The sequence below is a fragment of the Vanellus vanellus genome (genome assembly GCF_965231255.1).
Source record: "Vanellus vanellus genome assembly, chromosome: 13".
NCBI classification, from domain to species: Eukaryota; Metazoa; Chordata; class Aves; order Charadriiformes; family Charadriidae; genus Vanellus; species Vanellus vanellus.
The window spans coordinates 21,663,386-21,684,026 of NC_138918.1; the positions used below are offsets into that span (position 1 = coordinate 21,663,386).

A 20,641-nucleotide genomic window follows, 5' to 3' on the forward strand; every position below is an offset into this window, starting at 1 on the left:
CATCTCCTTCTAGACCCATTCGGAGCCCCCTCTCCCCTCGTTCCTCTTTCCTGGGATGATGTCTCTGAGTAGGTGGCTCTTTCTGGTGACTCCGCCACACTCTGTCCCACTGATTCTGCATCTGGTGCCTTGGGTGGGATCCAGCGTGGGTGGCATGCCGTGCCACAGCCCTGTGCATCAGTGGCCAGAAGCACTTGCGTCTCCCCCAGATGCCTGATGACGTATTGCAGAGACCTTTGGTGAAGTGGTGATGCCTGCAGTGCTCTGCTCGTTGACTGCCCCAGCTCAGTTTGCCCTGAGGACCAGACTTGCGCCGGGAGCAGAAGAAGCTACGATCTCTCGTAGCTGGGCACCACCATCTCTTGCCTATTCTCGTCCTTTGCCCCCCCCCCCCCCCCTTCCCTTGCCCAAGCCCCATGTTTGTGTCATGGTCCCTGTGGAAATGAGCATGTTGGGATCCCTCCCACAGGGGTGGGGAGAGATGTGGCCATGGTTACTCATTGAGGATTGGTGGGTGTCTTAGTCCAAGAGAAGGACCCGATGAGAGCCGGCTGGCTTCTGCGTGGGGTTAGGGACCTGAATGTGGCATGGTTTTGACTCGTGGGACAACACATGAGGTGCCCTAGTCCTGCACCCGGGCTTAAGCCGGGAGCTGGTACTGGGGCTGGCTGTCCCTTGTCCACCCCACCACCCCATGGCAGTCCAGCCTGCTGCCTGTGCCAATCACCGCAGCCTGTGGCTCATTTCCCGTTGGTGTCCCTTGCTTGTTTGGAGATGCAGGAACCGAAAGACCTTCTGAGGCACGTCTTCCTCGTGATTGTGTGGCCCTGTCTGCTGGCTAGAGTGGCTTGGCCTTGCTTGGAGGGGACACTGTTGGCACTGAGAGACGTTGCGGTCCTTGCATACAACACCTGTGGTCTTGTGAACATTGCACAGGCTTCCCACCCAGCTGGGAAATGTCGCAGGTCCTCCTTCCAGAGGACCGCAGAGCTGTTGGGGCTGTTGCCCCCCACACCACCTTTCCTGGAAGTGGCTTCAACAAGGTCCCGTTTGACATGAGGCGCTTTGTTGCGTGTGGGATTGAGCCTGGTGGGACTTGGACGTATTACCAGCCTCCTTCATCCCTCTTCCCCCTGCGAGATGCCGAGAGGTCCTTGGTGGTGCCGTCCGTGGTGGGGGAGGTGGGGGCTCGCAGCGAGGGGCCCGCCGTGCCGGGCCATGCTGGCTGACCGCGGCCCGGCCATTGTGCTCGCTATCGGCTGGAGGGGAAGTCGGGGGCTGCGCCATTGTGCCGGCCGCGGCGCGGGGACGCGGGAACAATGGCCGAGCCGCTCTGCCGGGTGCCCTGCCGGGGAAGGGAGAGGGGGGGGCTGGCTGCGGGGGGGACCCCCATCTCCCTCCGGCCGGCATCCCGGCATTTGCCAGCGGGCTGGAAACCTTGGGATGCACGGCCGTGTCCGGGGGATGCTGAGCCGGGGCTGGATGTGTCCCAAGGCCAGTGACCAGGATGCCGGGACAGGGCTGGGGGCTGGGGGGACACACAGGGGTGCACAACGCTGGTGCTGCGCGGCTGTGCCGGACCCGACCTAACGCCATGTCCCTTCTTCTTCTGTCCCCCTCCCTGTCTCTCTTCCTTTCCAGAAGGTGATGCTTCCTACAGGAGCCGCGTTCAGATGGTTCCAGTAGGAACGGGAATCCCAAAGCTCTGTCATCCAAGTGCAATGTCACTGCTTGCTTGTGTTGTCTCAGGCAAGGGATTTTTTGGCTGAAATGAATGGATGCACCTGTGTCTCTTTAGAACCAAAAATATTTTCTCGCAAATCTCATTCCTGTTTTTATAATTTTTTTTTTTTTTTTTTTGCGTTCGTTTTAACATCTTCGAGTCCTAGTCAGACATTTAACTGCTTTTCAAATAAAAATAATTAAAAGAAAAAAACAATGGATCTGTAAAGTACCAAGACTTAATAGACAGAGTATGGACAATCAGTTTCTTTCTGTGTTTTGGTGTTGATGTTGTTTATGTGTGAAAGATGCAGTACTTGTGTAGGGAATGTAAATTTACAGTAACCTTTTAAAATCTAGTTACTAATAAGCACTACTGTAATTTAGCACAGTTGTTTAATTGCACCCTCATTTATACTTTTTATTTGATTCTTTCCCATCATACAATAGAGTGGATAGTTTCTAGAATGCCTCAACTTCATGTTTATAAATGAGAATATGTTTAAAGCGATGTAGTATCCCTTTTCCTAGCCATTCACCTATGTAAGTTTAACCCGCAAGAGGTTCGGTATAAAACGTGGAAGAAAACAATTGCTACACAACTGGCGATCTTCGAAAAAGGAAAGAAGAATTTAAAAAAAAGAAAAAAAAAGAAAAAAAAAGTCACTGTTAGTTTATTAATATAGAACAAGAAACACTGCGTACAGAAAAACCTCCTAATTGCAACGGTTTACTCCTAGAAGTAATTTTTGTAAACTTACTGAAGTTAAAAATCAAAATAAAAATAATATTGCAGGATCTGTGCTGAAGCAGTTACGAAAAGTGATATTTCTCTTCTGTTCAAATCCCCGTCTCTCCAGCTCTCTCTACATCATTAAATTGAAATGCTGTTTGTAATGTTTTAGCGATCCAGGCTGTTTTTGTGAATAAAATGAATGCATGTTTTGTGTCATGATTTACAGCTTTATTATTTCTCTCCCACCCCTCTTTCCAGCTGTCCGGGCCCCCCAATGCCGATGGTGGCCGGTCCCTCCGCCGGCCTGTGCGCCCTGCCGCTGCCTGCCGCGGTCCTGCCGGCTGCCAGGGGACCTCGCCGGTGACGATGCTGGAGCGCGGCGGTGGCCGGCCCGGTGCGATGAGCCGAGCTGGAGCCACCCGGGCTGCTAAATCCACACGGTTAATCCCGGCAGTGGCTGGGCTGAGCCAGCCCCGGCTCCTCCGGGGGATATTTCCCGGATTGACCTGCCTGGAGTTTTACCGGGTAGCGCAACACCCTTTGTTTTGGTGAAACAATGTCATTAATTAAAGCCGCGGCGAGGCTCGCTTTGTCGGGACAAGTCCAAACCAAGCTCCTGAAGGTGAGTGGGCTCAGGATGCTGAGCGTGCCGCCGATGGGTGGCTTTCCAGGCTGGCCTTGTGCTGGCGCTGGGTCAACGGGAGCCATCCAGGGTGGAGGGGACATCGCACGGGTTCGGCTGTAGGCGAGCTTGGCGGGGTCGCTGCCGGCGCTTGGGGTACTGCGCTGAGCATCGCGCCGGGCAGGCGGGCTGCGTGCCCCCTGCCAGCCTACGGGAGGGTCGTCCCAGCCTGGGAGAAGAGGCAGAGCTGCCTGGACCTGGCAGCCACCAGCTCTGCCTCGCTGGGAGTAGGTCGCCAGAGCCTTTGTCCCTGGCTCCAGCCAGTGTTTGGGCCAGCATCTGTTGACCAGATGTGCGCCCGCAGGAGGAGGGGGGGGACGGGGACGGCAGTGCGTGGGCTCCATCCCTGCTGGGCAGCGACCTGCCGGGACTGAGCAGAAAGCGCTCCAAGGGTCCCTGGAGAAAACCGCCCCCAACGCCATCTTCAGCAGCTTCCACTTGGCCACCCCAGCGGTTCCCCAGGGGTTTGGAGGCCGTCCCTGGGCACCCAGGTCACACTGGTGGCCGAGCCCAGGGGTGACTGCGGGGATGACTGGAGCTCACGGTGACAGCGATGGAGCCGGGCCAGCGTGGCGAGGGACAAAGCTCAAGACCTACGGGGACAGACGGACCCTGCTCATGCCCCAGGAGCGTTCTGATGTGTGGCACGACCAGCTCGTGCACCGGCCGCGGTGGCACTGGCAAGGGGCTGCGGGGAACTGGTTCCCAGTTCACGCTGCTCGGGCAACAGCCGAAATCACTTAGCAGGAATGTGGCGGGGGGGGGGGGGGGGGGGCAGGGGGGCAGCTGTTATGGGAAAAAGGAGTCTGGCTGTTTTTTTATGACTGTGGCTGACGGTTGGGGCTGTGTGAATGCACGGCCCTGGCACCCGGGGGGGGAGGTAGGGGGGTAACCAGCCCCTACCCCATGCTGGGAGAGTGTCCTGGGGACCAGCACACAGAGCTTTCCAGCCCCGAACCAGTGTGCGGCCAGCGGAGTGGGGGTGCTGCTTCATCCCACCAGCAGCCAGGGCTGGGGACCGCTGCGGCTGCCCCACGGGGTTGTCCCCCCAGGTCTGGCCATGTCCCCCACAACGGGGCTGTGATTGGTGCTGTGCATGCAGCGGTGGCGCTTGGTAAAGTGCCACGGGGGCAGTTGCAGATGCGGCAAACCCCGCTGTGCCACCCGGCTGCCACGCTGCCCGCTCCATCCCCCAGGGACAGTAGCGTCCCCAACTCTGCTTTCCCCTTTGGAAGCCACCAAGCACAGGGCATGTGTCCCCATCACCCCCATGGGGACACCGGCACGGCGCATCGTGGCAGCCCAAATGCTTCAAGGAGCTCTCTCGGTGGGAGGAGGACGGTGCAGCCACTGTGCACGGTGGTTTGGGAGTGATGGCCCTGCCAGAGCCCCTACCACCGCTGCCACACAGACCCCAGCGCTGCCAGTGCCCGCCTGCTCCTCCAGCCGGGGCATCGGTGGGGACGGTGGGCACCGGCAGGGAGCATGGGCGCTGGCAGGGGAGGGCAGTGATAGCAGGGCACGCGATGCTTGCAGCGAGGCCGTGGGCATCATCAGGGGCTGAGGAGAGGAGGGGTTTCCCCATGAGGTCTGGGAGAAAAGTAGGAGCCAGAGAGAGGGTGGGATTCGAACCCTGCCTGTGAGTGGGGTGCGGTGGTGGGAAGGTGGGAGATGGGGCGCCGGAGCTGCTGGTGGCCCCTCCACCCCACTTCTTGCTCACCCCTGTGCCGGGCTGCATCTGTGCTCCCCGGGTGTGTGTGCAGGTGGAGGGCACCGTGCTCACCAATGAGCCTTGCCTAATGAGATCCTACCTAGGCAGGCAGGACCTCAGGCATCTCCTGAGGGTGAAGCCAACCCTATCCACCACGCTCAGCCGTGGTGCCACCATCAGTCACATGCTCTGTACTGGGCCACCCCCGCTGCCTGCCCAGCTGCTGGTGGGGAAGTGGCACCCAGGGCTGCTGTCCCCAGGGCTGGGTGCCGGGGTGGCCGCTGGCAGTCGGGTGGCATGGGGAGCACGGGATGATGATAACGAGCTCAGCACAGCGCCGAGGGAGCACCTTGGGTGCTACTGCAAGGGCTGGCCTGGGGTCACTTTTAATTAACATCCGCATCAAACAGAGTTAGCAGAAGGTCAACAAAACCTGCCTCTGGCCCCAGGGTGTGCTGCCGCAGAGGGCACAGCTGTGTCCGAATCCCCGCTCGGCCTTGGGGGCTCCCCGTGGGAAGGTGCCAGCAAGCGATGCCAGGAGAGGACGGACCCTGGTGTGGGGCTGGTGCAGCGGCACCGCGGTGATGCCAGCGGTGGTTTGCATGATGGTGGAGCTGGCCTGGCTTGGAGAGGATGGCATCCGCAGCCCTGAGTGTGGAGTGAGCCACAGCTGAGCCGGCAGCAGGAGCTGCAACCTCTGCAGTGGTGCCGGAGACATGTCCCGTCCTGCCACAGGGGCACCCCAGCACATGGGGGGGGTGCCGGGCTCGGCTGCAGCGTGTCACCCATCCCTCTCTGCAGCGGGACCCCAGTGCAGTGGGCTGGTGGCCACCTCGTCCTGCTGTCCCCTGGGCTGCAATTAGCATGCTGACCCTGGGCTGACCCGCCCCCCCCGGCGCGGGGATGGGGCAGGATGCAGGAAGCGCCGAACAAAATGTGCTTCAGCTGAGCCGGATGGCGGGCTCGCCGTGAACGCCGCCGGCCAGGCGTGACCTCCCGGCCGGCAGCCTGCTCCTGCTGCCGGGGCCGGCCATGCTGCCGGCGGGGGCTCAGAGATGCGGGGAGGGGGATGGTGGGACAACGAGGGGCCAGGGTCTTGGCAAGGGGGGGTGTGTGTGTGTGAGATCCCTATTGGTGGGATGGGAACAGCCACAAGCATCGCGTCCTGGTTGCTGCTGGGTGACACAGTGGTTCACCCCAAGGGCAAGATGGTGGTAGCGGGTTGGGGTGGTGGGATCAGCTCAGGTTCGCTTGGTAGGAACACTGTCAGCCCAGGGGGCTGTGCAGCCAAGGCAGGGTCCAGCCAGCCCCCATGCTGGGCAGGGAGATGTTTAGCATCTCCTGCAAGGCCAGGCCATCTGTGGATGCTCCCCAGTGTGTCCTGGTGCTGGGCTGACACCAGCTTGCTCAGGGGTTTTGGCAGCCTCACCACAGCCGGACACGACTGACGTAGGTCTGCCGGGTGTGACCATCCCTCACCAGGCACGGGCAGCCATGAGGGATGCTCACCAGTGCCTGGCTGGCTTTGCTCAGGCTGTCTGATGATCTTCAAGGCTGGAGCCTGGGGCTGCTGGGCCAGCTCACTTGGGAGCACTAATTTAAATAAACCTCCCCCAGTTCAGCTCCCCACAGCAGGCTGGGTGACCTGCCCCATGTCACGCCGATTCTGTGAGCTTTCCAGCCCAATTTTCGGCTCTGGCTGAAGTTCTTCCAAATAGTTCCACATTTTTCAAATTCAGGCTAAGGATCCCACAGTCTCTTTGTGGCTTCTCCACTGGGAATGAGCACCAGAAACTTCCTGTGCTGAGGTGCAGGGCAGGGGGGCAAGAGGGTTCCACCAGGACTCTGGGATGCTGTGCTCATCGCTGTGTCTCTACGAGAGCAAGCCTGAAAAGGGCTTTTCTCAGGGTAGCGGAACTGTGAGAGGTCCTTCACCACCCAAAGGCTTGACACCCACATCACTTCACCTCTAGGATGTCCAGAGTCCCTGACCTACCACTACGCACTGACATCTCCTTGTACCTGAGCTGAGGCATGAGGAGGTTTACCCGGCAGCATCCTTGGAAAAGATCCTGTAGGTGGGAGCTGACACCCCTTCCTGCATCCCACCAGCCCGTGCTGGGACGAGCTGGGTCCCCAGCAAGGCAAAGCTGCTGCTCCAGCTGGCCAAGTGCCCTGGCTGGGTGCCCTGCTGCGGCTCTGTGGGAGGCTGGGGACTTCGCTGAAGGCATCACTAGGTGGTTTCTGTAGCTGAGGCTGCACAGAAACTGCCCGAGGTCCTCCTGCCCTGGGGACTGGTGTGCCACCAGACCTAGAACCCTGTCTGCAGCTCAGCCGTGCTGCCTTTGTGGAGGAAACCGTCTTGACCTGGGGTGTCAGCTCCCACCCCCGCACCCCACAGCATGAACAAGTACTTGGGGTGTGCTGGGTTTGCTCTCACAAAGGGCTTCTCTTGCATCCCTGGTCCATTGTCATCACCCCAGCTCCTTCAGCCTCAGAGCGTACCCTGTCCTCCAGCATCCCATGGCTGCCGGCGACAAGGACTGTGTAGCCTGCTTGAGCTGTGGTGTCTCTCCGTTTAATCAAGAATAACTCCTGATTATTCCTGATGAGCACATTGGTGCCCCTCGATTCGAGCCACGCTGCGGCTGCTCTGCTCTTCCAGCCAGCGTCTGCTGGCTGCAAAGCCCACGCCAAGCCGTGGCGGCTCCCGCTTAATCGGGGACTCGCTGCTGTGCCAAGGCCGGTTTCAGCACTGCGTCAAGATGTTTTAAGGCCAGAGCAGTCAGGATTTGTGAGAAATAGGTCGGCCTGTGACAGCAGAAGGAGGCTACTCAGTGCAAGATGCTGTGTTATCGGGCAGGGGAGGGAGCGGCTGGTGCAGCATTAGCCTTCAGCCTCTGGGTGACGGTGGGTGAACGACAGCAGCTGAGCAGGGGCTTAGCAGAGGCCACAGGTACCAGTCCAGGCTGGGGGGGTTTGCAGCCTGGAACCTGCCTCCCCCTTGGATGATGCCAGTGCCGACAGCCCAGGTGAAGCATCGATCTTGGGGTAGTGCTGGTGAAGCCGTCCAGCTGGTACCATGGGTAGTGGCAACACAAGACCAGGCTGCCGTGTCCTTGCCCCTCCAGCCAGTCCTGCAGGCGCCCCCTTGCACCATCATCTTTGAGGTTGAGACCCCCAAGGGGCAGGAAGGGTGCCCTGCCCTCTTCTGCCTTGCCTTTGAGACCCTTGGGATGGCTTCTTCTGCTGCTGGCCTTGGCTGGACACCATGTCCCAAGCCTTTGAGATCCTTCAGTTGACTTCTCCTGTAGCTGTCCTGGCTGGACACTGTGCCCAAAGCCTGTCCCATTGCACAGCCCCCTCCCTCTCCCTGAGCCCAAGTGAGCCCGGGGCAGGCCTACCAGGGGTGGAGGAGCTGCTGGCCTGTGTCTCATGGGCAAACCCAGGAGCCAACAAGTGTTTAGAGCAGGTTATTCCAAACCCAGGAAGGGTATGAGAACAGGGAAAGCATGGGTGAAACCTCCAAATTATTCAGTCCCTTTTCCTCCACGTGCCAACTGGTGCCACCTACTTTCTCACCTTGACTGTTCTCCTCTTCCTGGTTGAAGAGGAATGATGCCCAGGGTGTTTCACATGACCACCTTCTGCCATGAGGGTTCCCCATGGACAAGAACAAGACGGTGGGACAATATCCCCCTCTCTTACCTGCACGTACCATAACACAGCATCATTTTGCCCTGGCAGAGCCCAGGGCGGCCCTGGGTTTCTGCATCTCCTCACCTGCCTCTGCCACTGGGGGGACAACCTCTTGTCTTGGGGGACATGGGTGTGGGCAGGTGGGCCATGCAGGCTGGGACTGCAGTAATGCAAGTCAGCCAAGCCCACCTCCAGGAGCCAAGGACCAGGCCCTCGATGAGTACATCCCACTTGACTTTTACAGTCATTATTTTCTGCATTTTATCTCACCGTTCTTTTTAATGCTCCATCTGTTATGGGTGGTGATACCTCCAGCAGTGGCATGGCCATGACCTGCCTCACCTCTGGCTGATTTAACTTTGTTTTGGTTTTAGTTTGGTCTTTGGGAGCGGACCAGCCAGGAGATCGTGCTGGACCTGGGCAGTGAGCAGGAGCACTCGTCACAGTTCAACACCTCTCATCTGTGCCCTGCGACCCTTTGGATGCTCCTGCTCATGCAGTGGTGGCATCACTGCCACTGTCACCTTTCCACCTTGCCATTGTGGACACAGGTCTCCTGCTGCCAGGTGATCTGGGCACCATCCAGTGGGAGATGCTCCCCTGGCACGACTCTGCGTCCTGCTGCAAGTGCAAGACCGGTAAAGCCGGAGGATTTGCTCCAGGTTTTTCCTGGTGCTTTTAACCTGGAGTACGGGGGGTGAAACCAGCCCAGGGCAGAGCCCACTCGTGTGCCCCCCGCTCCCTGCAGCGAGGTGTGGGGTGCAGGCACTGGGCTTGCCCCGAGCTTCAGCTCCTGCCTGCTCTGCCTGGCCTGGAGGGCTCCCACCGGCGGTGCGGTTCGCTGCCTCGCGGTGAGTCCTGACATTTCTCCACCGAGACAGCCGCAGGGGGAGGTATAAATTGGCTTTGCTGCAAGTACGTGCGTGTGTAATGGGGGCTCCCCACCCCCTCAGCTCCAGGCCACAAAGCACCCGAGCTGACTGGTGGCCCCCGCTGTCTCTCCTGGAGCCTGGTTTGGTCGCGGTCCCTTGCAGAAGAAGCACAACCGTGACAGAAGGGACTGAAGCAGGGCTACCGGGGAGGCATTGCTGCTCCTGGGGGCTCTGGGGAGATGGGGCTGGGGGAAGGGGCCAGGGCAGGGCAAGACATGAGGGGAGGGAGACTACAGAGGGAAAGAGAAAAGACTTGTCATTTGGGCAGAGGAAAGAGAGAAAAGGGCAGAAGAGGCAGGAGGTGGTGGTGAAGAAGGGACACGGCAGGGATGTGAGTTCTTGGAGAAAACACAATCTGCTGGGCACAGGGCACAGCGGAGGTCTCGGTGCCCCTACGTCCTCCCCATCCCCACCATGAGGTGGGTCATTAGGGACCCAGGGTACCATGATTAAGCCCCAGCCTGCAAGACGAGCAGCAAGACTGAGCTGGGCCTTCCTGTCTGCCCAGGGCTGAGGGATGCCCATGGGTGTCTCGGTCGGCGGGTGCTGAGCCGCCGCACCCTCCAGAGGGTCTGCAACCCGAGTCAGCTCTCCAGCACCGTGCAGAGCTGCCGGCTCTGTCCTCCCACCTCCATTTTCTTACATCGGCTCCAGACAAAGTGACTGTTTATCCGCTTGGATTTCAAGCTGTGTGCACAGCCCCGTGCTCACCCCTTCAGCTGGACACGGGGAGGAAGAGGAATGCAACCAGGCAGGTTTGTGCAAACACAGGCGCTGCGTGGTCCCCCTTGGTCTTTAGTCTGGTAAGCAAAATCAGCATCTAATCCAGATCAAACAGGACTTTAGCTCCTGTCAAAGGACTGATCCCCTATTCTGCCCAGGCCATGGTATTTAAAGGGACACGGCCAGGTTAAGTACAGCTGGAAACAAAGGGTTTGTGAAAATAATCATAATAAAAATAACAACAACAAAAGCTGGGAAGGATTAGCGGGAAGAGAGACTGTAATGAAATATAACTGCCAAAGAAAACTGTGGTTAATGGAGACATCTCCCTGGAGCGTTTGAAACCTCAGGTAGTGGAGGAGGAAAGAGATAAGTGAAACCACTCAAAAACCATCAGCAAAACAGACCAGTTCCTGAATCAGGGCAAGATCTCCTCTCCTCTCCTCTCCTCTCCTCTCCTCTCCTCTCCTCTCCTCTCCTCTCCTCTCCTCTCCTCTCCTCTCCTCTCCTCTCCTCTCCTCTCCTCTCCTCTCCTCTCCTCTCCTCTCCTCTCCTCTCCTCTCCTCTCCTCTCCTCTCCTCTCCTCTCCTCTCCTCTCCTCTCCCCACAAAGGAGCTGCATGAGATGCATTATTTGTTTATTTGATTTCCAGCCTGCGATGGGAGCAGCTCTCAGGCCCCCAGGGGCATGTCCCCCAGGACCACCAGGATGCCTCCACGGGCTGGCACAGCCCCGCCGTGCCGCAGCCCCCAGATAGGATTTAGCCACCCGATTTCTCCTGACCTTAATAACTGGTGCTGACTTAACTGGGAATCTGGTGGCTAAATCCCGTGTGAGCCTGGAAGTGTAGGAGTCAGTGTCACAAGTAATTTATTCCACGCATCTCTCAGCCCCCTAAACTTGGGGAAGCCAGTTCTTAACACAGATCCCGGTGCTGCCACAGCCCTGGTTGAGCAGATCTACCACAGCTTCTCTTTGTACCCAATTTCCTCCTTTTCCCCCTTTCCCTTGCAGCTGCTGTCTTGCCCAGGCTGGAGAGCAAAGCCCCACTCAGTCCCCTCTCCCAGCCCAAGAACAGGCACACATCTAGACCCTGGCAAAACCCCTGCTGCTCACAGCACCATGGAGCATCCTTCTAGCTGTGGACAATTTCCCAGGCCAGCCACCTCCAAAGAGGGGAGAGATTCCCCCCAAAATGTGACTGGAATAGGTACCAGCCCCTACAAGCAAGGTCTGGCTCACACATGGGTGCTGCACATAGATGCTGCACCCCAGGGACCTTGTCCTTGCTCCATGGATGCCATGGGCCCAAGGCAGCTCTTCTGCCTCATCCCAAATCTCTGCTCTGGTGTGTTGAGATTCGAAGATCGGAGGAAACTCTTCAGCCGGGCTCTGCGGTGCACTGGGCTGGGTAGGTGCAAGGTCGTGATGCCCATGCAAAGGGAGCCAAGTGTGAGGAGGGCAAGGTGACCTTTCTTCACTGGATGTGGCTCATGGCAGCCTTGCCCGAGCCTTTCCTGGGGCTTCTGACCCCGTTTGGAGCCAAAGTACACCCTGGACACAGACCCCTGGGCAGGGGTGTCAAGCCCTGGCACCCCTGTGCCACCCCACCGGGGCAGCAGCCAGTGCCTGAGGGTGCATTCCCCATCCTCAGAGCTGATGGATTTCTCACATCTACTTCCCTATCTTTGCTCTCCATCATGATGCGCGTAGCTGCTATGCCCTGCACATCTCGTTAGGGATGTGAGACCCAACCAAACCCAACGTCTTGGACCTCTCCCAGGAGTGACCACGCTGGGGCTACTCCCTCTCTGTCAGCGTCTGCTCAGACGGGCTCTGTCAGCAACCTCTGCAATGCTGCGGGGACGGTGAGGGCCTCAGCCACTGCGGCAGTGTGGGTGCAGGCAGGGAGGAGAGCTCTGCGGGCAGGGAGTGGGGTGCAGGCAGCAGCCGGCAGGAGCTCACCAACGGGCTGGTGGCAGAGGGCTGGGGCTGGAGGGAGGGTTTGGCAGCCCAGGCTGGCCGTCGTCCCTGCTGCCTGCAGCGCGGGACGGACCTTTGCCGCTGGAGAGTTCAAGCTGGGTTACAGCCGCTGCCGCAGTCTGAACATCATATTCATATTCCAGTCGCATTTTTTTGGCATCTTTCCCCTGTTTTGGAGGTGGCAGGGCTCCAGGAGGGGAGGGTGAAGAGGGAAACGGACCTAACTTGCCATCTCTCTGCTGCTCCGCCTGTCTTGGAGGAGTTTACCAGTTGTCCCGAGTCGTGTCTGAGCCACGCAGAGCTGAGCTGACACCCCAGCACAACCAGGGCTGTTGCGTTTGCTGCCTGTGAGCCTTTTTGTTCCTCCCACCAAAGGGGAATTGGGTCACAGCCTGTCCCGCCTTGGCTAGGTGAGTACTGCTGGCCCCGGCAGGGATGGCCATGCCTTTGTTGCCCAGCACAAGAGGAACCCAGCAGTGGCCGCATGGAGCTGGTGATCTGCCCTGAGGCTTGCCCTCCAAAGCCCTCCCGAAGGACAGGCGCGGGGCTGGCGCACCGCCCGGCAGAGCCTGCAAGCCCTGCCTGTGCCGGGCACTCCTGGGCAGGCACCGGCCCAAGGAGAGCAGGACAATTTGAGGATATAGCTCAGAAAATGCTGTGGCCGTCTCGCCCATGCCAAGCATGGCTGTGCCAGGACATGAGCACTCGAGTTTGTCACCCTTGTGCTTTTCCTTCTGCAGGGTCCTGCGGATTCATTTGATCCTGGTGAGCCATTGCCTGCCTTCACCAAGTAGCCCCTACCAGCTTCTCCACTTGCTCATTGAGCTCTGCTGGGAAATGAATTCCTTACGATGGCAGAAGGTCCTGGACGAAGCCATCCTCTCTGCAGCATTGATGTATGAAGGGCCATCATCGCCTCCATTTGCCCCTGGGAGGAAGGCGGGAGGGTGGACCAGCATGGGTGTTTCAGTGGCTAGGTGTGAAGCTAAACACCTGATGAGTTAGCAGCAGACTTTGAACTCTCCTGCACGTACAGCTTTCCAACCTGGCAAAGAGAGATTAGAGCAAAGAAAGCAAGAAAGAATAGAAAACACAAACGTCCCAACTCCATCTTGCAAAGTCCTTGAGCCCAGCATCACCAGGGCTGGAAGCATCTCATACCTACTTGTCCTGCCTGCTTGCTGGGCACGGTGATGCTCAGACCTTCAGCAGCCCTGCCATGGCAGGTCCCTCGGCTGCCCTCTCTTCCCTGAAGCCTGCTCTGCTGGAGGAACCCAGTTTTCCAGAGGTCGAGCATATTCTACAGCACTGGCACTCTACAAACTAATCTGTATACAACCATTTCCAGGGGTTGATAATTCACCCAAATGTGTGTGCAACTCCTTGGGAAATGGAGCTGCCCTGTCCAAGCCCAGCACAGCCGCCGCATTCCTGATTTCAGGCAAGGCAGTGGGAAAGCTTTGTGGTCTTGCTTGATGGGCAAACTGTATTCTCAGAAATGACCATGCAGTTTTTGCTTAAATTCTGGAGAGAAAAATGTATTCTGACTCAACCACAAAGCATGGAAAATTTCAAGCAGGCAGCTGATGTGTGGCAAAAAGTATACTTGGGCTGTGAGGATAAGTAGGGTTGTATTGTTTTGGCTGTTAAATCAAAAACCCAGGGTCAACCCAAAATGAACTGTTCTAGATATTCCTTCTGAAACAAAAAAAAGTGTTGCTTGGACAGGAGGAGGGAGTTAATTAATATCCACTATTGATATTAACTACATTTCTAGATGAATTACAAGTGAAAAGTTGCAAAGTTCTAAAACCACAGAAGTAAAAAAGAAACTCTTTACTTATTCCAAGATAACAGATGCTCCTTGTCCTTTCAAATGGAGCCCAAATTCACAAATAATTACAGTCTCTCCAAAACTACAGATTTTGGTGGATAAACCACTAGTGTGAACAATTCCAGCCTGGCCGCCCAGTTGGGAAGCTGGGGACGGATCCACAGCAGGATCTGCTCTTCCTCCATCGTCACCCAGAGGATGCAGAGTGCTGAGCAACCTTTATTTTGTGTGCTGCTACCTCTCTGCTGGGCAACACTTGGTGGGATGACTGGCAGTGCAGCCACGGTCCTCTGGCCAGGACAGGGGCTTGACTTGTTTGTGTCATTTAGTTCACCCTGCTGGCTCTGCCGGTGGATCCAGTTCTGGAGCTGAGAAGTAGAGGCAGGGTCAGTTATTGACCTGCAGCACTGGCTATGGCACTGGCTGAGGCGGGGAAGGGCGTAGGACCCTCACTGGGAACGTGTTAGGGTATGCAGTTCATGATATCCCTGCTTGTCCCACCTGGAATGAGTGTCTCCACCATGGCACAGGTCCCAGCAGAGACACCCCATGCTTTTGTGTGCCCAGTTCTCCCGCTCCCTGCCGAGGCAGCCTGTGAGCAAGCAGGATCCTGAGCAAGCCATCACCTTAGGAGGCCACAAACACCCCATGTCCTTCTGCAGCAGGCTTTTCAGCCTAATTTCTCTGCCTGTTTTGGCAGGGTGTGTTTCTGAGCTCCCTAGGGGCTCTCACCCAGGCAAGATCTGGCCCATCAGGGAGAAGCTCCTGCCCTCCCTCTCCTGGTCCTCCTGGATTAGCTTTGCAGGCTGCAGGACTGCCTCCTCTCCCCGGGGTGGGGTTTGGCCAGGGACACCCATTAATCCTTTTGGGTGTCTCCCTTCGCCCTTCCTTAGGCAGGACCAGAGCACCAGATCTGCTCGGGGTGTCCTCCAGGCTGGGACAGCCTCTTGCCCCATCCCCTGCCCCGGGGAGCTCTCGCAGCCGCCCTGCCTTGTGCTCTGCTTCCGTGGCACCGGTTATGCAAGTGGCTTTGGAAGGCAGACAAAAATTACAGCAGGAAGAAATCATTGTACGGCTCTGGTGGGAAAAGATATTATCCTGCGTTGCTAGCGAGACCGGCCGTCGGCAGGTAGGGCCCGGAGGAGAGCTGCGTTGCAGGATGATCGCTGATAAGATGCCGGGTCCTGCTCCGATGGCCTCGGGAGAGGCAAGCGCTGCGCTGTGAAGCTATGGAAACGGCCAGGCTGGGTGCGGAGCTGTAATTGGGCCACTCGCATCACCGCCGTGCAGGCAGGTACGGCTGGCTCTTTTGTGTGCACGCACGCCGGGGAAGAACGGGGCTGCGGGAACGGCGATGCAAAAGTTGCTCCGTTGGATGCAGCAGCTCTGCCGGCAGCTGCCCCCGGCCATCTCTCCCCCCTCCCCGGCCCCCCGTTCTGCCTTTGAGTCACCTCGGCGGCGTGACGGCTGCATCCGCCCCGCGCGAAGGTCACGCTTAAAAGCATTGGACATGGCTGGGCGCGGAGGTGGGAGAGGCGCTGCAGAAGTCGCATCGCGTTTGAAGGAGTTGCGGCCAGGGCAAACCTCCCCAACGTGCCCTTCGAGGAAGGGGGCTCCCTCAGCCTTTCATTATTTGCCAAGAAACGTAAGCCCAGAGGTCCGTGAAATTGTCAGGATGTGTGAAATCAGGCACCGCCGGGCAGCTCTCCCGCACGACCATTTTAAATATTTAACACGTTGATTATACAACATTTGTATTGAAACGCTGGTGTGGGCCCAGACCTGGGGCTTTGGGGGTGTGGGGGTGGGGGGGGGTTGGATTTGGGATTTGGCCGCCCTGCCCTGGGCTCCTGGCAGCCGCCACGGTGCCGGCGGAGGGGGGGGAGAGCAGTGTGGGGGCAGCGGGGAGGCAGTGCGGGAGGCACTCAGGCGGCGAGTCGCTCCTGCTCGGGAGCCTCCGAGTGACAAACGCGCTCAGGAGCAGGAATTCATTCCTGTAAATATGTTTGCATTATTTATTTTAAGCATTTTTATAAATCATAATAGGAGAGACATCTGCTGTTAAAACTGCAAACTGCATTCATGCCTAAGGCAAAGCGAGAAGAGGCTTTTCCCCGGGAAAGCTTGGCAAACTTTGGGGAGCACCGCAGGTTTGGGGGAAAACATGGAGGGGGGGAAATGCGCGGGTGTGAGTTAAACACCCAGTCTGCCCGCTCCTTCCTGGGGTCTTTATTTAAATGCCTACGGTCCTCCCCGCCTCCTCCAGCCCTCTGGCTTTTGACACCTCTTTATATGAAGCTTTATCATGAGGATGGCATCTTGCTCTTGCTTTCCTGACGGCCAAAGAAGCCGGGACTAAACCACCCAGCTCCTCCGCTGAGATACGCCACTGCGTGTGGATATCGGTGGATCTCATTTCCCTTAGGTGTGGCAGAGGGATCTGGAGGGGGGACCTGTGCCTCTCTGCAGTCAGGGCTCTCAATTAATGGCACAGCACAAAAAAAACCCCAAACCTCTCCCTGAGCCTGGTGGCATTTGCAGGTCCTCCGAGCCAAGAGCTTCTGGAGACGGCGGTGGCTTGTTCTGGGTGAGGGGAGGAAGCTCCGGGTGACTCTGACTCACCGCTTCGCAAGATTAATTGCCGGGCGTTGCAGGAGGTTTATCACTGCCACCCGCGGCTTGCTGCATCTCACCTCTCGCCGTGGCTGCCGGCTCACTCTGCCTGCTGTCGTGCTGCCCGGGGAGCGGTGGTGAGGAGGAGCCCACTGGCACCCATCTCCACCCAGCATGCATCGGGTGCTGCGGTGGAGCCGGCGTGTTGCTGTGAAGGGGAGGTGATGGTGAATTATCTGCCTTCCGCACACCCTGGAGGCAGCCCCATCCATCAGCTCGGGTGTCCCAGGGTGAGGGGGGTCCCAGATCTGTTGCTTGGATGGGTCATGTTGTCCTCTGTCTCAGCTGCCCGTCCCCTCAAGGCAAGCCTTGTTTGAGTTGGGCTCTTGCTGCCACGCTTGGCTCCCTTTTTTGAGCCATGCTACCTTGCAGTGAGGCCCACCATGGGAAGTGGGTGGCAAATCCACTCTCCGGTGCTCATCCAGACATCTTCTTCATCCTGACGTCCTCAGCTATCGGGTCCCCCAGCACTGACAAGCTCAGCAACTGTGATGAACAAAATCTTTTGCATAATCAATAATTAACGTCTGGGGTTTCCAAGCAGCTAATTAATCTCCTGGTGAATCGTGAAAAAAATGTTTAGAATAAATGTAGGCGTTTTCAAGCCAGGTAAGCATAGGTTCACGCTCAACCCAGACTCTTCTGTCAATCCATGTCCTTTCTAACCATCCCTTGAGAGCTTCTTGCTCCAAGTGGTGCTATTCATTGCCAGGGAGTGGACAATATTGGTCATAAATATTTGCCTAATGAGATCATATCTGCTTTCCAGCATATGCAATGAGTGACCTCAAAAGGCCTGTGGTGTCCTTTGGGTGAGCTTGCAAAGAGCTTAATTCTCTAGCCAAGTCTTGCAGCTCTAGAGGTGAGCTGCACTGGGTTTGTGTGGTGGGGTCAGGTCAGCCCCAGCCATGCTGACCTGGGTCAGAATGGGAATACTGGAAGCCATGAACAGATCTTCGCTGGCACATATCAGAGCGTCCACTCCTAGTGCTCCCACCCAAAAGTTGGGAAATGCAGCACATAAACCATTCAGGCTCGAGGTTTTGGCCAAGATTTGAGAGGATTTCTCTGGGTCACTGGTTTCAGATTCAGGGAATCTCACAGGCTTCATCCAGTGAAACATCCCATCCCCAATAAACTCCTACTCGGGAAACCTCCACCAGTTTCACTACAAGCTTCAGCAGCAGTTGAGCTGGGGTACACCAGCCCTGGGATAAAGTTTTGATCCAATTTCAGGTAGCTGGGGGGTTGCAAAGTCCTTGAAGCACCCTTGTCTCCCCATGAGTTTTGGGGAGCTTATGTGACTCCCCCCTGTTGTAGACCTGTGAGGGCTGGTAGATAAATCCCATGTCAGATCCACAGCCACATCTCCTCGCTGGTGACCAGAGATGGGGCTTTGTAAGTCTCCGATCGGGTCTCTGACAAATATGTATCTGCTCTGCCTCCGTGCTGGGGGTTGCTCAAACTCCGGCTTGCTGCAGTCCATTTATGTGCTAGCAGGCTATGAATTTGCTCTCCCCAGTGCTGGCTCCTCAGCTCATCCCAGAATAGCCAAGTCACTGACTCGTGGCTCATTTTGAACGATTGCCAAGCAGCTGCAGCTGTCCTTGACTTTATCTCTGCTCCAGTGTGGCTTTGCCCAGCTCCACAAGTTCACACTAGGAGACTCCACTCCCCCTTCCCAGAATAGAAGACGTCCAGGGCCCAGCGTCAGCAAGTTTAGCAGCTGTGGGAAGTGCTATCCTTTGAGCAATCAGTAATTAGTTTGGTTGAAAGGCCAGAGTCCTTGTGGCTAATGAGTAGCTCGAGATGAGACCTACGATCTCCTGACCCTCCTTAAGTCTTGCTGATGACTTCCAAAGACTTCCTGGCTTGCTCTCACCTTTGTGCTGGCTCACAAATGGCCCTCTGTCATGGAAGTTGGTCCTCTCTAGCAGATCCAAAGCTCATGGTCATCTTGTGTCCTGTCAGTTCTGGTTATCTCCTGTTCCTCCTCACACTGCTTGTTCTCCACACTGCTCTCAGCCACCTGTTTCCATCACACCTCCTACATGGAATCATAGAATGGTTTAGGTTGGAAAGGACCTTAAAGATCATAGAGTTCCAACCCCCCTGCCATAGGCAGGGACACCTCCCACTAGACCAGGTTGCCTAAGGCCACGTCCAGCCTGGCCTTGAACACCTCCAGGGATGGGGCCTCAACAACCTCTCTGGGCAACCTGTTCCAGTGCCTCACCACCTTCAAAGTGAAAAACTTCTTCCTAATGTTTAATCTGAACCTGCCCTCTTCCAGTTTAAAGCCATTCCCCCTCGTCCTATCACTACATGCCCTAGTAAAAAGTCCTTCCCCAGCTCTCCTGTAGGCCCCCTTTAGGGACTGGAAGGCTGCAATAAGATCTCCCCAGAGCCTTCTCTTCTCCAGGCTGAACAGCCCCAACTCTTTCAGCCTCTCCTCATAGGAGAGGTGCTCCAGCCCTTGGATCATCCTCATGGCCCTCATCTGGACACGCCCCAGCAGGTCCATGTCCTTCTTATGTTGGGGACTCCAGAGCTGGATGCAGCACTGCAGGTGGGGTCTCACGAGAGTGGAGTAGAGGGGCAGAATCATCTCCTTTGACCTGCTGGCCACCCTTCTTCTGATGCAGCCCAGGATATGGTTGGCCTTCTGGGCTGCGATCGCACGTTGCTGGCTCATGTTGAGCTTCTTGTCAATTAACACCCCCAGGTCCTTCTCCTCAGGGCTGCTCTCCAGTCATTCCCTGACGAGCCTGGATTTGTGCTTGGCATTGCCCCGACCCAGATGTAGGACCTTGCACTTGGCCTTGTTGAACTGCATGAGGTTGGCTTGGGCCTACCTCTCCAGCCTGTCCATGTCCCTCTGGATGACATTCCCCCCCTCCATTGTGTCTACCTCGCCAAACAGCTTGGTGTCATCGGCAAACTTGCTGAGGGTGCACTTGACCCCAACTGTCCATGTCGCCGACAAAGATGTTGAACAGTACAGGTCCCAGTACTGACCCCTGAGGAATGCCACTCGTCACTGCTCTCCACTTGGACATCGAGACATTGACCGCAATTCTTTGAGTGCGACCGTCCAGCCAGTTCTTTATCCACCGAGTGGTCCATTTGTCGAATCCATGTCTCTTCAATTTAGGGACCAGGATATTGTGTGGGACAGTGTCAAATGCTTTGCACAAGTCCGGGTAGATGACGTCAGTTGATCTTCCCTTGTCCACCGCCACTGTTACCCCTTCGTAGAAGGCCACCAAATTTGTCAGGCATGACTTGCCCTTGGTGAAGCCATGCTGGCTGTCACCAACCACCTCCTTGTTTTCTATGTGCCTCAGCAGAGTTTCCAGGAGGATCTGCTCCATGATCTTGCCAGGCACAGAGGTGAGACTGACTGGCCTGTAGTTCCCTGGGTCTGCCTTGTTTCCCTTTTTGAAAATAGGGGTTATGTTTCCCCTTACATCCCTGCTCACTTATTGTCTCCTACCTACCTCTCTGCAACTGTAATGCTTTGTACTGCTGTCACTGCGAACCAGGGTTGGCCTCGCTCAATGCTTAGTGATGAGACATCATAGGGGGACTGTTGTAGGCAGAGGGACTGATGGTTGATGGTGGTGATGCATGGACCTTCTTCTGATCAATGTAACTAGCTCCTGGTGCCTCCAACCCCTCTTAATCCTATCTTCAACCTGGAAAAAAAATACAGCTCTCCTTCTGAAGAGGCTTAACTATGTGAGGACTGACTTTTGGCTTTGGCTTATGCTGAGGGACTGTGAAATCAGAGGACAGGGCAGATAACTCAGCCAGGGGAAGAGGTTGACTGGGCAGCACTTGCATTTCTGTGCAAATACTTAGTGCATTCAGCCACTGGTTCCCGCAGGAGCAGCATGGAAAATTAAGGCACGGGGGGATTAGAGGATTTACCTGAGACCCATCA

The 20,641-nt window shown here is 56.8% G+C and overlaps 1 protein-coding gene and 1 long non-coding RNA gene across 2 annotated transcripts in view; both read left to right on the top strand.

The window, feature by feature from the left end:
- Window positions 1-2,661, top strand: part of CXXC5 (CXXC finger protein 5) — a 39,207-nt gene extending 36,546 nt beyond the window's left edge. The window contains exon 3 of the mRNA XM_082490047.1: window positions 1,642-2,661. Coding sequence (XP_082346173.1) covers window positions 1,642-1,686 — 45 coding nt within the window. The 3' untranslated portion in view covers window positions 1,687-2,661. The remainder of the gene's footprint in view (window positions 1-1,641) is intronic.
- Window positions 2,662-15,254: 12,593 nt separating this feature from the next.
- Window positions 15,255-20,641, top strand: part of LOC309677250 — a 35,304-nt gene continuing 29,917 nt past the window's right edge. Inside the window, exon 1 of the long non-coding RNA XR_014269673.1 lies at window positions 15,255-15,316. This is a non-coding gene — a long non-coding RNA (uncharacterized lncRNA). The remainder of the gene's footprint in view (window positions 15,317-20,641) is intronic.